We start from the raw sequence: 14,407 nt of genomic DNA, 5'->3' as shown, positions 1-14,407 counted from the left end.
CGTAATATTTTTGAGGAAATAACTATTATCAGGATAGGTTTGGAAATGGCGCCAAAAAACAACTTCATTTGTAGTGATGAAATAGTGAGAGGAAGGAAATATTGTTGTAAACACCGAGAAATGATTCCGGTTGGCCGTTCGACGTCTCATTGCTCCAACTTTTAATATTTGTGATCTCTAACGTTGCCTATCCTTGTGATATCTGTTCCATCTGTACGTCGTTGCCAATTCTATCGGGAAACAAATTAACATGGCAGCCCCCTTAATGGAGCGAAGACAGTGGCACTGGAGAAATGATATTCTTCACCAATTACAAATGAGAGATAAAACTCAATGTCATTGTTTTAAGGAGTTAATAAAGCTTCGTAAGTAAACGTATCTGAATGGCAATGGGATTGGTCGGGTGTAAATAGTCGAACATCTGTCAAAGGGTTTCTTTGTTTTAATGATTTTCTTACAATTTTTTGTCATAAATCACTGAACAAAACACCAGAAATTTGCACATTGGAATCGAAACTATTGGCTTTTCCCTTGACATTATAAAATATGAGGTGTCACTCGAAATTTTATGAATTATTTTGCAATTATCTTTGGTGTACCTTTGTTTCAGATAACAGGATATTTGAAAGTTCAAATACTCTGAGAGCTGAAAACTTACAACTATCCATTCAAAATGAAAGGCTGCGGTTAGAAAGTGTCGAAATTAGTCAAAGATCTACTTCTCAAGATGGAAAGGTTTCGGATAAAATACAGGTGAAATATGCATATTCTTAAACTTCCGGTAATTCAATGGTGTAACAGCATAGATTTGTGGCTGTGGCAATAAAGAATGCAATTTGAAAGCTCGATAAGAGCTTTTCCAAGCCATTACAATTGTAATTATGATTTGGCTTGAGGTATTTCCTATTATCACATAGCATATGGAAACTCTTATCTCTATGGTTTTGCAGTAGTATCCGAAATATACAGTATGAATTATGTAATTGAGATATGAAGTAATATATTTCACCTTGTGTAACATTTGCTTGTGAGAGTTAGCCATCTGCAGTAAGCGATGGCATTGGGTACCTACCATAAACAATGCAGTGTCGAAACAAAGCTATTTTCCGGGAAGTAGAGAAACCACCGCTCATGAAATTGTTAAGATTGATAGAAAGCTCAATTGGTAAACGTTTTATGTTGAATTAGTATTAAAGATGTTCGTTAAGATTAATCTGTCATAAGTCATACCATGTTATTAAATGTACTCTCGAATGTAAATTATCATTGTCAGCTAATTCTCTTTGTTTTCATGCATGAGTTAATTATTTTCATGTTGCCAGCGGTAGTAATTGGGGTTTAAAGATGTTACAGTTGTTGAGGTTATCATTTCACAGGAAAGTTATCCTGTAATTGGATACCCTGTTAGGTGTTGCTTGAAATTGCATTGAAGGTGATTGCTTGCAGGAATAGTTTCAGCATTCAAAATAGGGAAAAGGGTTTTAATTCAGCCTGCCATTTTCTCCTTTTTTTCTAATGATTGGCACTGAACCAATATCTGACGAAGGCCACTAAAATCTTTTATGTACTTTATGATGTACCTGTACTCAGAAATATGACAGCAATTTTAAAAATACTCCTAATAGGTGTTTACATTTTTACTGGTTGAGGAGGTAGAAAATTCAATTAAGGATAATTGGAAGTCATGATTGTGATGTGAAAAATCAAATGTTTGGTATAATTAAATGTTTTGGTTGCATCAAAAGACAAATGCAGATGCATTTTAGAATAAAATAAGAATCATTTACTTAAAATTAGGAAGATATTCATTGATATATTTCGTTTTTGGGTCCCATAATACAATACAAATATGACTGCAGTCATTGAAAAAATTATTGTTTACATTCCTTAAGGCTTTTATGTAAGAGGATGTTTGAGATGGCATTTTAAATCCCTCTCTTACTTAAAAAGTACAGTGTTGAGAATGTTAAAAAATTATCTAGCTGTCATTACGTTCAATTTGATAACATTTTGGAAGATATTTGCGTCTATTTAGGAAAAGATCTTAACCCAAAACTTTCTCATGCGTTTTCTATTTATTAAGTCTCATGAAAGTTTGTAAATTTAAATCTATTTTGCTAATTATCTATCATAGGACACATTTCTTGCCTGAGGAAAGTGTGTGTAGCTGAATTAAAAATTTTTTATTATTGAAATAGCAATTTTAAATTTTATTTCCGAAATGGAAAACGTTCTGTGTATTTTTTATTGTAAGTTATCAATTATGGTAAAAGATAAATTAAATCAAGTATTCATTGTGTTCTAAATGAATTTTGTTGGAATATGCTGCTTGGTTGATTTCCCTGTTGCTTATTATTATTGGTTTATTAATTTTTAGTTTGAGTTATTTTTTTGTCTTGTCTATGTTTGGTCAATTTTTTTAAGAAATTTTTCCACAAGCAACCATAAGACATGTGAGTGGGTAGGAAAATTAACTCTAGGTTTTATATGCTGGGACCAAAAAATGTAATCCATGTCTTTTCTGAGGTGTCAAATTCTCTAATGTAAGAACTATCTTAAAGTATGTCTCCTGCTTGAGTAATCTCATGAGGCATGCATAAACTAGTGAGTGTTAAAATAAGTATACTAAAGGTGAGGATTTTATTGCATGGGGAAGAAGGTTAGCCAATCTTGTAAGCAATAAAATAAATTGCTTAGCACTGTGCATGTTGCTATCAAATTTTTCTGATTAGTTTATTTTGGCTTGTGCTATGAGTTATTGCATTGTCGGTTTATACATATACAAGGTCGGAAATGGAAGAAAAGGAGAATATTCTTGGAGTCTTAGAGGAGGGAGTTATGAGTGGTATAATCTGTATTTAGACAAGGGAAGGGCATTTGGGAGTAGAATGGTGTTTAAAACGAATAAAGTTCAATATTGTGTGTGCAGTTTTCCTCTTGGTGAGATAAATATTTATTTTGGCTAAGTTTATTTCCATTACCAGCACTTTGGTTATGCCTGCGATTTCAATTCACAGCCACTAAAAGTTTTGTAAGGCATCTGTGTGTTGCTTCCTTTCAAGAGTACTGTTTATGCAGCTGGCCCTGTGTTATTAATGCTTGGTTTCTGCGAATACCACCCAGAGTCTTATTTATGAAAGAAGAGGAAATGCTAAATAAAATTGCAGAATAAAATCAATGATGAAGGAATAGTTTTTAAAATCATTCATCTTTCTATCTAATTCCATAGATTCTTGAGCAGAGGCTGCTGCATCAGCAAGAAGAACTTACGGAGCTCCATCGGCGGAAGGGAGAGAATGCCCAGCAGCTGATAGACCTCAATATCTGTCTACAAGACAAAGAGAAAAAGCTTGCTTTAAAGGAGTCCAGGTGAGCTATTATAAGAATTGCAATGAACTATTCTTTAAATCCATCTCTTGCACTAATATTGTTTGTTTCAATAAAATTTTATTTCTTTGGCTTGCCTATTTTATTTTAATGTTTCAGAATTGTTGGAGCCTCAGAATCACTAACTACTGTATTTTCCTGGCTATAGGATACAGCAAGGTGCATAAGATGCCTTCAGTTTTCATGTTGTATTTTATGAAAAAATGTATTTTAATGTTAACACTATACTACAACCCCACTTTAACCTAACACTGTACATGTTGTGGGAATATATTTTTGCTCTTTGATAGGTTTTCATGTTTGAATTGAAACAAGGTCAATTTGGCTCATCTCCTTCTTCAGGCTGTGTGTGCCTTTAAACACACTACAAATGTATGACATTTTATGAGTGGTTTCCATGCTATCCTTATCTCTTGTGCATGCCTCTGGTAGTGGGTGAAAAAGCCCCCAAGCTAAACCTTGTCTAAAGAATCAAGGAATTTGGTTTCATAAAACCTAATGGATTTCAGTAGCAATAGTTACTTCCTTCCTTCCTAATAATCTTCTAGCTCAGGCGTTGAAATATTGCCTTAATCACCATGTAGGTGACACTTTCATAGAACTTGGAGGGTGTCTAGGAGAGCTGAGCGCCGATGCTAACAAAGCCAAGTAAAACAAACAAAACAAGAAAACTCTATTTCATACATTCTCTTATTTTTTATATTTGATTTGCTGAAAGTTAATTTATATAGCAAATAAAAAGGCATACAAACCTATGTCTTGTTTCGACTTAAGAATCATAGGGAAAAAGCTATAAGGCGGCATATTGTGTTGGCTTGTATATATTGTTTATTTTTTGATCGTTCTGTTGTTTGGAATTAATTTCAATCACCTGGCTCTAATCTTCTGCATACCTACGGTAGATATAGCCACAGGCAATTATGATTTCATGTATACATTGGTTGTTACCATCTATTAGTATATAGATATAGACGTATTTTTACACACAATATATATAATTTTTGCGCGCATACATATGCAGATGTGCAGCATCAATACACTTTCAAGATAACTATGAAGCCCTGCGTGCACGGTATCTGTACAAATTTGTGATAATTGCGAAGTTTTGGGTGCATGTATCGATGGGAAAATATTGTAAATGTTTTTGATCTCCTTAAATTGATATATTTGAGACTTCATATGCTGTTGCTTTCATGAAAAACAGCACTTCTTATCAAAAAATGACAAAAAACACTAATCACTTTATTTTATACTCAGTGTAATACTTATTATTTGAACCTTTTTCAAATACATATATCTCCTTGGTGTCCATTATAACTGACTTGCGATCAATAATTTTGGTAGTTTCCCATTGCCTTCATCATTAGTGTTTTTAATAATACAGTTTAACAGAACAGTTTACATATTTTAGTAGTGTAGCAGTAGTAGTTATTAAGGGAGATGCCTGACAGCTGAGGCCATTTGCACTATTAGGGATGGATGAGAATGGATGTAGGGTAGACAGAAACCCGACATCGGCATTAGTATACTCTTAACTAAAGGTGCCAAGGGGTCTACAGTTTGACAATGTGGTCGTGGATGACATACTCACTTAGGGAACTCTCCACACATACCTTTCCCAGTAGGTATACTACAAAAATCCAATTACCACCAGGATTTGAACCCAGGGCCTCAGGGTGAGAAGCCAGTCCTTTAGCTACCGCACAATTGTAATCCACTCTTAGAAGTATTTTGGACCAAAATAGTTCAAGTAGTTGGGACATAGAAAGAAGAATTGCATCAGGCAAAGAAACTTTCATAAAAAGGAAACTTGACTTTTGAGAGGAGACTTTCTAAATTGATTTTTATCTTACTCGGTAACAGTAAATCATAATATCCCTGAATACTCCACTTAATTGTTTACAATAACATAGCATGCATAGGGTATGATGTAGTTAATATCTGCTAATTTCCTCCTTCATTTTAAAAGGTTTGGTTGATAATTATATTCTTAATTGAAAAATTAAACCTTTCAATCTCCTCCCAAATTGACTTTTATGATTGTAATGTATATATTTTCATATGAATGAATATTATCTCTATACTGTAAAGTTTATGTGCACAGAAGAGGATGATACACAAATATCTAAATTATTTTTAACCTTGCTGAATCTTGCTCCATGTTCTATCATTCTCTATATTAAGTAAAAACTGAATGCCTCTTAGCTCATAAGTTCATTTATGAAAGTAAGAGAACATATATTGTACTCACAAGTATACTATAATGTTTAGGCATTGTTTCATGGTCACTGAGCCAGTCCCAATTTCCAATTCTCATTCCTGGGTATGTTTGTCATGAAGTTAGTATTCATTGACCTTATTAAAAGGTTTTTAAGGGTGTGTAATATTTGTATATTTCAATTTTTGTTGGAAAAATTCCTGTGTAAACAGTTTTCTGTTCCAAGTGTATAGTAAACATTTTGAGCCATTGAAATGTTTACGTTAAGTTTTATATAAATGTCCTTCTCAGTGATATTCTTTTATGTTTAATTCCTAGTACTGGTTTTTGAAAGTGTACCTTCATTTTCATGTGCAAAAAAATAGTAATTTGATGATTCCAAAGAAAATTTATTTCGCTACAACCAGGGTTTCGACGTTCATTGTCATCTTAAGGGAACAACTCTTACAGCAACTCTTCAGGTAGCTTACCCTTACCTGTATATACTACAGTCTATAGGAATGGGTGGGAAGGTCTGGGAGGGTGGGTGGGGTAGGGAAATGAGCAATCAGTTTTGGATAGAAAGCAGAAGAAGGCCTCCAATAGGGAGCACTGCTCCTAATGGCGGAGGAAAGTGGGTGGGTTTTAAGTTGTTCATAGACATAAATACAAACCCATTTACATATCTCTGAGGTTGAGGGAGAGTATCAGGGAAGTAGAGGGGTTTTTCCCTCATTAGTACAGGTGTCGAGTGGGAGGTGTACAAAAGGTCATCAAAATAATCTCTGTTGAGCGTACACTTTATAAAATTTCAAGCTGCTTAAAAATTTCGGCCTGTTTGTCCTACATATGAGGGGGGACCCAAAAGTAACGGGAAGTGGGCTGCGGTGGGAAGCGAGAGTGGGGGAAGGCTTTGTTCGGCCAGTCGTACGTCAGACTCACGCCACATGCGTCAGTATGTGCAGTGCCGTTGCTGTGCCTGGATCGGTCCATCCGTGAAAGCTGTTTCAGTGAAACTACTTTTTCCATTTCGGCAAAAAACATGATGGCGGATTATCAAGAGGAACGTGCTGCAGTGAAATTTTGTTTCCCGTTGGGGAAATCGGTCGCGGAAACTATTGTAATGCTCAAGACTGCTTATGGGGAAGCTGCCCTAAGCAAAACCAGAGTCTACGAGTAGTTTACATGTTTTAAAAATAGCGAAATGTCAATTGAAGACCAACCCCATTCAGGCTGCCCTTCAACATCAAGAATTGACAAAACAGCGACAAAATCAATGCCCTCATTCATGAAGACCGTCACAGAACCATTGATCAACTCTGTGAGATGTCTGGAGTGTCATGGAGTTCAATTCAGAGGATTCTATCAGAAGATTTAGATATGAAAAGGGTTGTCGTCAAATTTGTCCCTTGCCATCTCACTAAGGAGCAAAAGCAGCGTCGAGCTCAGGCATGTTTTGAGCTTCAAAATCAGCTCAAAGAGGACTCAGATTTTATTTCCAAGGTGATTACTGGTGATGAATCATGGTGCTATGGATACAATCCTGAAACAAAGCAGAAATCAAGCTAATGGAAGACAGCTGGCTCTCCTAGTCCAAAATAAGCTCGCCAAGTGAAATCAAAAATCAAGACAATGCTCATTTGTTTCTTCGATTGCAGAGGTATTGTGCCCTTGGAGTTCGTTCCCCGGGTCAAACTGTCAACCAGAAGTTTTACCTTGTGATTATGAAGAGATTGAGGGTTAGTATCCGGAAGAAAATAGCAGATATCTGGCACACAGGCGACTTGTTCTTCCATCATGACAATTCGCCAGCTCATACCACCCTCTCCATGATGCAGTTTTTGACAAAAAATGGCATGACATCGATTGTCCGCCCCTACTCACCGGATTTTGCTCTTTGTGACTTCTTTTTGTTCCCCAGACTCAAAACGGACATGAAAGGAAAGCATTTTGATACTTTGGAGGAGGTAAAACAAAAATCGCTAGAAGGCCTAAAGGACATTCCGATAAATGAATTTCAGAAATGTTTCGAACAGTGGAAGCATCGTTTGGAGAAGTGCATGTGGTCATTGGGGAATACTTTGAAGGTGAACAAAATTTAATGTAAATATATTGAGAACTAAAGAATCTATAACAACATTCCTGTTATTTTTTGGTCCCCCCTCGTACAATGCATCACACTTACATCTTAACTTATACTCTCCACTTTTTGGAATTTTGTCTTTTGTGTGGGAAAGTAGGTTCCTGACGTTCGAATCATTATAAATAAGCTATTTTGAACTTATATTTCAGCGTTTTTTTGCAAATTCTTCTTGTAATGCCATCCAGATATAGGATTTTACGCCATTTGATAGTAGAGTCTTGTTGCAGTTGGGATTTATAAATGTCTCTGACTGCCAGTTTATATCAGTTAAGATACTGCCAGTCAGCAGTTTCCCTCCGACAATCATTGATCATTTTTCTTCCCCACCCACCCTCCCAGACCTTTCCACCTCCCCACCTCTATCTGAGTGTAATATATATAGATGGATGTCTGTAAGAGGTGTTACCTGAAGATGACGTTGAATGTCGAAACCCAGGTCTTATCAAAATAAATTTTTTGTGAAATCATTAAGTTAATATTTTTTCATTTCCAAGACACTGCTTTTCCGCTTAGATTTTTTTTATATGACGACCTAGGTTTCGTTAGTGTAACATATTCAGGTTCAGGCTTCAGACCACCTGAAGATGTTATGCTGTAATAAAACCTAGGTCGTAGTATAGAAAAATCCTGTGTGGAAAAGCTAAAGTGTCTTCTTTCATCTTGATTGATCCATTAATTTATGTTAAGTGTTTTAACATGCCTTGCTGCTAAACAAATGTAACTGTGATAATTTTTCCTAGTAGAAGTTCTAAATAATATTTGAAATTTTTTCATGGTTAAAGATAATTTTTTTACTGTGTAAAGGAAATGGAATGAGAAACATGCTAACACAATCTTTATTTATATTTTAATAACTTGTGTATTTTTCTGAACAGTTTAGCGGAAAGTAGTCAAACTATAGAACATCTGAATTGCCAAATTCATGCTTTAAAGACAAATATAAGTGAATTGGAGAGGTTAAATCAAATGCTAAAGGATGAACATCAGGCATTGCAACTAGCCTTTGCTTCTCTTGAGGAAAAGTTACGTAGGACCCAAGTAAGTGATGTCAAATAAACTTTTTGTTAGCTTAATTCTAATGTTCATGGTTAAATTGATAAATTTCAACTCTATGTTTCTTAAATTGTTTATTTTTATTTCATTGCATTGAAAAAAGGGTTGATGCATAGATAGTTAGAGGAAAATGAAGTTTTTAGTGTTATCATAGGGTAAAAGTATTACCATATAGTTTTACCTAGTGGTAATAGTAGTTGTAGTAGTAGTGGTAGTAACAGCAGCATTAGTGGGAGTATGTAATTTTGAGATTTGATTTCAAAAGGTATAAAATTAATTATATTAAATGAATTTTATAGAACTAAGATGGATTGGACTCTTAAGAAAATTAATAAAATATGTCGAGAATCCTGTTTAAAGGCTTTAGTAAATTTAATCAAAAAAAGCTTTAATATTATTTTATTTAAAATGATTTCCACCCAGCCATTTTGATGCTGACATGAATAACTCATTTTCTTTTTAAATATTGTTACCTTTTGTAATCAAGCTCCTCAGTTGGTTTTTTGGGTGCTCCAATAGTCAATTAACTGTCAACAGGATTATGTAAAATATGTAGCATGACATCAATACTTGAAAATACACTGTTCACTAATTTACTCTTATGTTACATATTCAGATTTCTGTGTACATTGGTGGAGGTTTTTGTGTGTTGATTTATTTTTAAGCATTGGGTACAATGACCTTGTATTGAATGTCTTGAAATAACTATGCACCACTGTCATGCCTTTAGAAATCACTGTGAATAATAATTTTTCAGTTTCTGGTAGAACTATTACGTACATCATTTTGACCTAATTTTATGAAAATGTGAATTCTAGAGTTTGACTTTTGAACTCCAAGAACTGGAATGAATCAGTTAAAAAAGTATTAATTAAAAATCATTTGCTTCAGCCTTATAATAAGTGACAATATAAAGTAAAATTTTAAAATTCAAGGAAGTGAAAAAATTGGGTTGAAAATATATTAACTGGGAAAAAATTTCTTAGTTCAGTGTTTGGTACAATGAGGATGCTGAGCTGCTGCAAGATTCACAGAGTGAAAGGAAACACTCTGTTGACCTAGCACTATGCTGGCACTATCATATTTTATTTAGGCTTCTCTAGGATAGCATATCGATAATAGAATTCCTCTGTTGATAATAAAATACACTCCTCTGTAATATTTTCCATGAATTATGGCTGCAGCAAATTTTGTCATAATTGCAGCGAGTTTGTAGAAGAATCTGCTTTTCATGAAATAAACGCACCACTTACCTACCCTTATAATCTTGCCAATGGAAGTGAATAAAGATTATTGGTCTGCTTTAAAATGTTATCATATTATTAAGTTTGTTAAAAGTTAATTTCTTTCTGTTCTTCATTTTGAACCCATCAAGGATGAAAATAGGGAATTGGTTGAAAGACTGATATCGATTAAATCAAGGGATGCAGACCGCATGAATGAAGAACATGAAGGATTTGTTCGGAAGAGGCAACAAAAAATGCAGCGAGAACTGGAAGATGCAGCAAGAGAAGGAGGCAGTACAAACCGTGGTAGCCATGGCAGTAATTTTGGATCATCATCAGAACTAGGTTTCTTGGGCTGTAGTGTACCCACTGGAGTGGTACTTCGATTTGTAAGTTTGAGTTTATTTTTCACAGTAGAAGTTAACTGCAAAAAGAATGGCATGTAGTTAAAATTTCACAATAGCAAGTTATTTTAGCCATTGTGATTTGAATTTTGGAAAATATTCCATATTTCATGGGTCATAATGGATGGTTAGTAATGGCATATCTTTGTTTGGTTGTTCTTATTAAACTTCACATTGCACTGCTATTTGTAAATTGTATGTATCATACGACCTTACTGACAGAAATAGTGATGATGGTGATCTAACAAACAAATGATCTAACATTATTGGTTTCTGTCCATATATTATGATACGGTAGTAAATGGCCAACAATTTGGTCATTTGCTAGCTTCTTAACCCTCTTAGTGCGGCGGGCCGATATATCGGCTCTTGCGTAGGCTATTGTTTAAATCGTTGTAACTTATGGTTTTTTCTATAATAATTTATGGTTTTTGTGCTATTTTTTTTAATTTTTTATTAGCAATTTTAAATGCTTTTCAAAAAGTATAATTCTTACTATAATTTTTCGTTCAGTTTTGTACATTTCGGGAAGCTCTGCCTAATTGTTTGCTTGTTTTTTTTTCTGAGTTGTCTTTCCACTATGAAAAGCCACTGAAAGGCTACTAATCTGTTTTTATCTGTAATCTCTTGAATGTGTTGTGGTGTCGTGGTGTTGATATATAGCTGCTTATTCAGACTTTGTTGAGACGATGAGACCACTGCTTTGTAATCATTTTGGTTTCTCTTGCCGTCAATCCAATCTAATCAATTTTGCCCTGGGTAATACATTACATTGTCAGCAGTTCTCTGTGAGTTAGAACTTGGTTTTTTTCTACCTTTAGATTGTAAGCACATTGCCGCAGTCTCAAGGAAAGGGGAAAAGTCCCAATTTGACTCAGTGAGATCAGCCTTTTCAACAAAATCGAACTATGCAGAGGCTGACAAAAAAATTTGCAATTCACTGGTTTTTCTTTATTTATTTATAATATTTTCTACATGTCTTCTTGATTCTTTATTATATTTAAATATTTTAGTTTAATTGAAAAATGTTTTTAAAAAAATTTTAGTTTTGTGTCTAAAAATCGAAATATTATTGCTAAAAAAATATTCTTCAAATTTATGATACTGTAATAATTACATTTATTTTTCAGATGTTGTAAATTTATTGCATCATTATTAACTACAACATTATATTTTAAAATAAAAAAAACTGCATATGGATATCTAAACAAATAACTTCATAATGTTTTTTTTCCTAAGGTGATACATTTTCTTAAATTACCCTTCGCACTTCTCACTAGTACCCCTGAAATCCCCGCCGCACTAAGAGGGTTAATGCATCTCTAATTTTAAAAGTTGTAGAAATTCATAGTCATGTATCATGAGGCTCAAATTATGGCCAACGGGATAACTGTTTTTCTACACATCCCTCGTATTTCTTTTGCAGCAATGTACTAGTGGATGTTACCTGATCCATCTTTCTTCTCTAAACGTACAAGGACCAATATCACACGTCATCTCATCCATCCAAGTCTCTTTCTCTTTAGTTTCACAAGTTGACTTGTTGCTTGAAATTGAGCATGATAATTGAAAAATTTTCTATTTGTGAACAAATACACAACAGGTGTTGAAAATATTACCAAACTATAGTCATCAACCCTAAGGTTCATTTGATAGATGAGAATAGAGCTGACCGAGTACTGAGTTGAACAACGTATAAAATTGAGACCAGTTCCTTTTCCTTTGCCACCAATGGTTTCTTAGAAAGATCTGGTTACTGAAATATCACACAGCTTGGGTGAAACTGAGGGTATCTAGAGGCATCCCCAGTAATTTTACTGGGACCCTCTAGTCAGTAGCCCAGTCAGTGCTCTACCCACTGTTCTGCCATGTCCCTCAAAACTTATTGCAAGTACTTTTATTAAAATTTAAAAGATCAAGTAATAATTAAATTTGAATCTAATAAATGTCATTTGCTATTCAAAGGGTATTAAATAATTAATAGTGTCACTACTCAACCAATTACAAAAGATTGGGGTAAACAACATTTATTTGTGACTCCATCATTGCCCTTTTTACTGGCTATTTTCATTTATTTTGCAGATGTATATTTTGAGCCTTACATATGATCATGCTCAATTTTCAGTAATTTGGATTGAACAAACACTGGCTGGTAGATAGGTGACAACTTTATTTAATAGGAAGACATTGTTTTTGGTTAATGCAAGTATTGCTTTGTCTATTACTGATTAAGTCTGTAAAATGTCATTAATGTCGTCATTATGGTTATTCATCAATCTACTGGTCTTGATAGATTGATTCATTACTTGAGTACTGCTACATTGCTAAGCCCATCTAACACTACACTAAATAAATTCTCAAAAACCTGCATTGCAATGAACAATTCTTCAATTGTACATCCTTTCTGCCTCCATTTATTCAATCCAAAATGCCTAATATTTTTGTACCTCTTCCTTGTTAACACCTACATTCCCTCCCCTGTTGTGGTCCTCAGCATTGCATTGCCACTCAATGTGTCCTACATCCATTTTTCCTGCCCTCTTTTAATACGACCCTTGAATCTCCTCTTTTCCCCTTTTATCATATTTATCATAGAGCACTTTGAGTGAGTACGACATCCGTTGAATGGGAAGTTAAACTGCAGACCCCTTGGCACCTTTTGTTAAGAGTAGGCTAATGCCAATGCTGCATTTCTCTCCACCCTTCCTTTCCCATCCATCCTTAAAGGCGCAAATGACCTTAGCTGTTGGTCGCCTCCCATAAAAACTACTACTACTTTATGCCTTTAGTATTTTAAATCTGCATTTTTTTCAGAAACTCCTTACTTAACAGCAATCAGTTGCGTCTGACTTTGTGAAATCATTGTGTTTAAACCACTGCATTTTAAATTTTCTTGGATTTCCTTGTATTATCAACGTCTTTTGTTGTCAGAGAGACTTAAGGAATCAACAGAGAATTAATGGATGACATCCCCCCTCGTGTACATTTTCAAGATGTCGACCTTATATGTTCCCTCCTAGATGGACTTTAAATTCACGTAGGGAGTGCCAGTTGGATATGAATCCTGCAAATTTCAATTTGCACCACACCATACGTTGTTTGCACCCTAAGGAAAATTATCCCTTTTATGATAACAAGATTTGGACCAATAGAAGCCAAGAAAGACCAGAATATGCATCGATTAACATAGATTTAGCTTCTAATTTTTTTGCTACATTATTGTTGTATTTACAATTTCTCAGTTTGACAACATAGTTTGCCAGTTTCAGTTTGTTCTTAGTTTGACTGTATCCTTACATTTGTAATAATATTTAAAATGGTGAAATAATATAGTCAAGGATTTGAAAAAAACAGTAAGGTACCTGAGCTCATTACTTAAACTCCAATCACAAAAGATTTAGTACACAGAGATTGTTTACCAATTTTGTAATTTTAATTTCCTGTCCATATCTGGGAAGAAAAATTGTGCACATGCTTTGCCTTGTGCTAGGCGATTCTAAGATTTTATCCAAACACACTGAAGGGATCATTTAGTGGGGTCATATCTTATAGAACCACTTTTAAATTGTAGCTCAGGCTTCGTGGAGTATAAGTCTGGAAATACATTAGATTTTCATCTTTACCAATTGAAATTTAGTGAAAGATATTCTATTAAACCATGCAATTACCTATAATGATACGCATCTTAGACATACTGTCTAGTGGCTGACATAATCACAAATCGTTGCCCAGTTTCATTATACCAATCACATTTACATTTTGCTTGCTTAAACATATCACAGGAAAAGGCCAAAGTGAAGACCTCCGACATGAGTGCAGAAATTGCACCACCAAAGGCAAATCTGACACACAGCGTTAATGATCCCTGGCAACTCACATACCATGTCAGATGCAGCAAGTCTCCTGGCAGCTCATCCTCTTTGAGCATCCTCAAGGGTCTCTTTGGTGGGGCCCGTGATATACCCCCAGATGGAATAGTTGAGAGGCATCACGTCTG

At 34.7% G+C, this 14,407-nt stretch overlaps 1 protein-coding gene across 4 annotated transcripts in view; it reads left to right on the top strand.

The window, feature by feature from the left end:
* Positions 1 to 257: 257 nt before the first annotated feature.
* Positions 258 to 14,407, top strand: part of Atg16 (Autophagy-related 16) — a 348,158-nt gene continuing 334,008 nt past the window's right edge. For all 4 annotated transcript variants that reach the window (XR_011702746.1, XM_071595924.1, XM_071595925.1 and 1 more), the window contains exons 1-5: positions 258 to 365; positions 611 to 753; positions 3,230 to 3,369; positions 8,603 to 8,765; positions 10,156 to 10,395. Coding sequence is in view for 3 of the 4 variants with exons in the window: in XM_071595924.1 (XP_071452025.1) it covers positions 266 to 365; positions 611 to 753; positions 3,230 to 3,369; positions 8,603 to 8,765; positions 10,156 to 10,395 (786 nt within the window). In the remaining variant the exon portion in view is untranslated. The remainder of the gene's footprint in view (positions 366 to 610; positions 754 to 3,229; positions 3,370 to 8,602; positions 8,766 to 10,155; positions 10,396 to 14,407) is intronic.

Source organism: Hetaerina americana, unplaced genomic scaffold, assembly GCF_022747635.1.
Source record: "Hetaerina americana unplaced genomic scaffold, ioHetAmer1.1.p SCAF_71, whole genome shotgun sequence".
NCBI lineage: Eukaryota > Metazoa > Arthropoda > Insecta > Odonata > Calopterygidae > Hetaerina > Hetaerina americana.
This window is presented reverse-complemented; position numbering and strand designations above follow the sequence as displayed.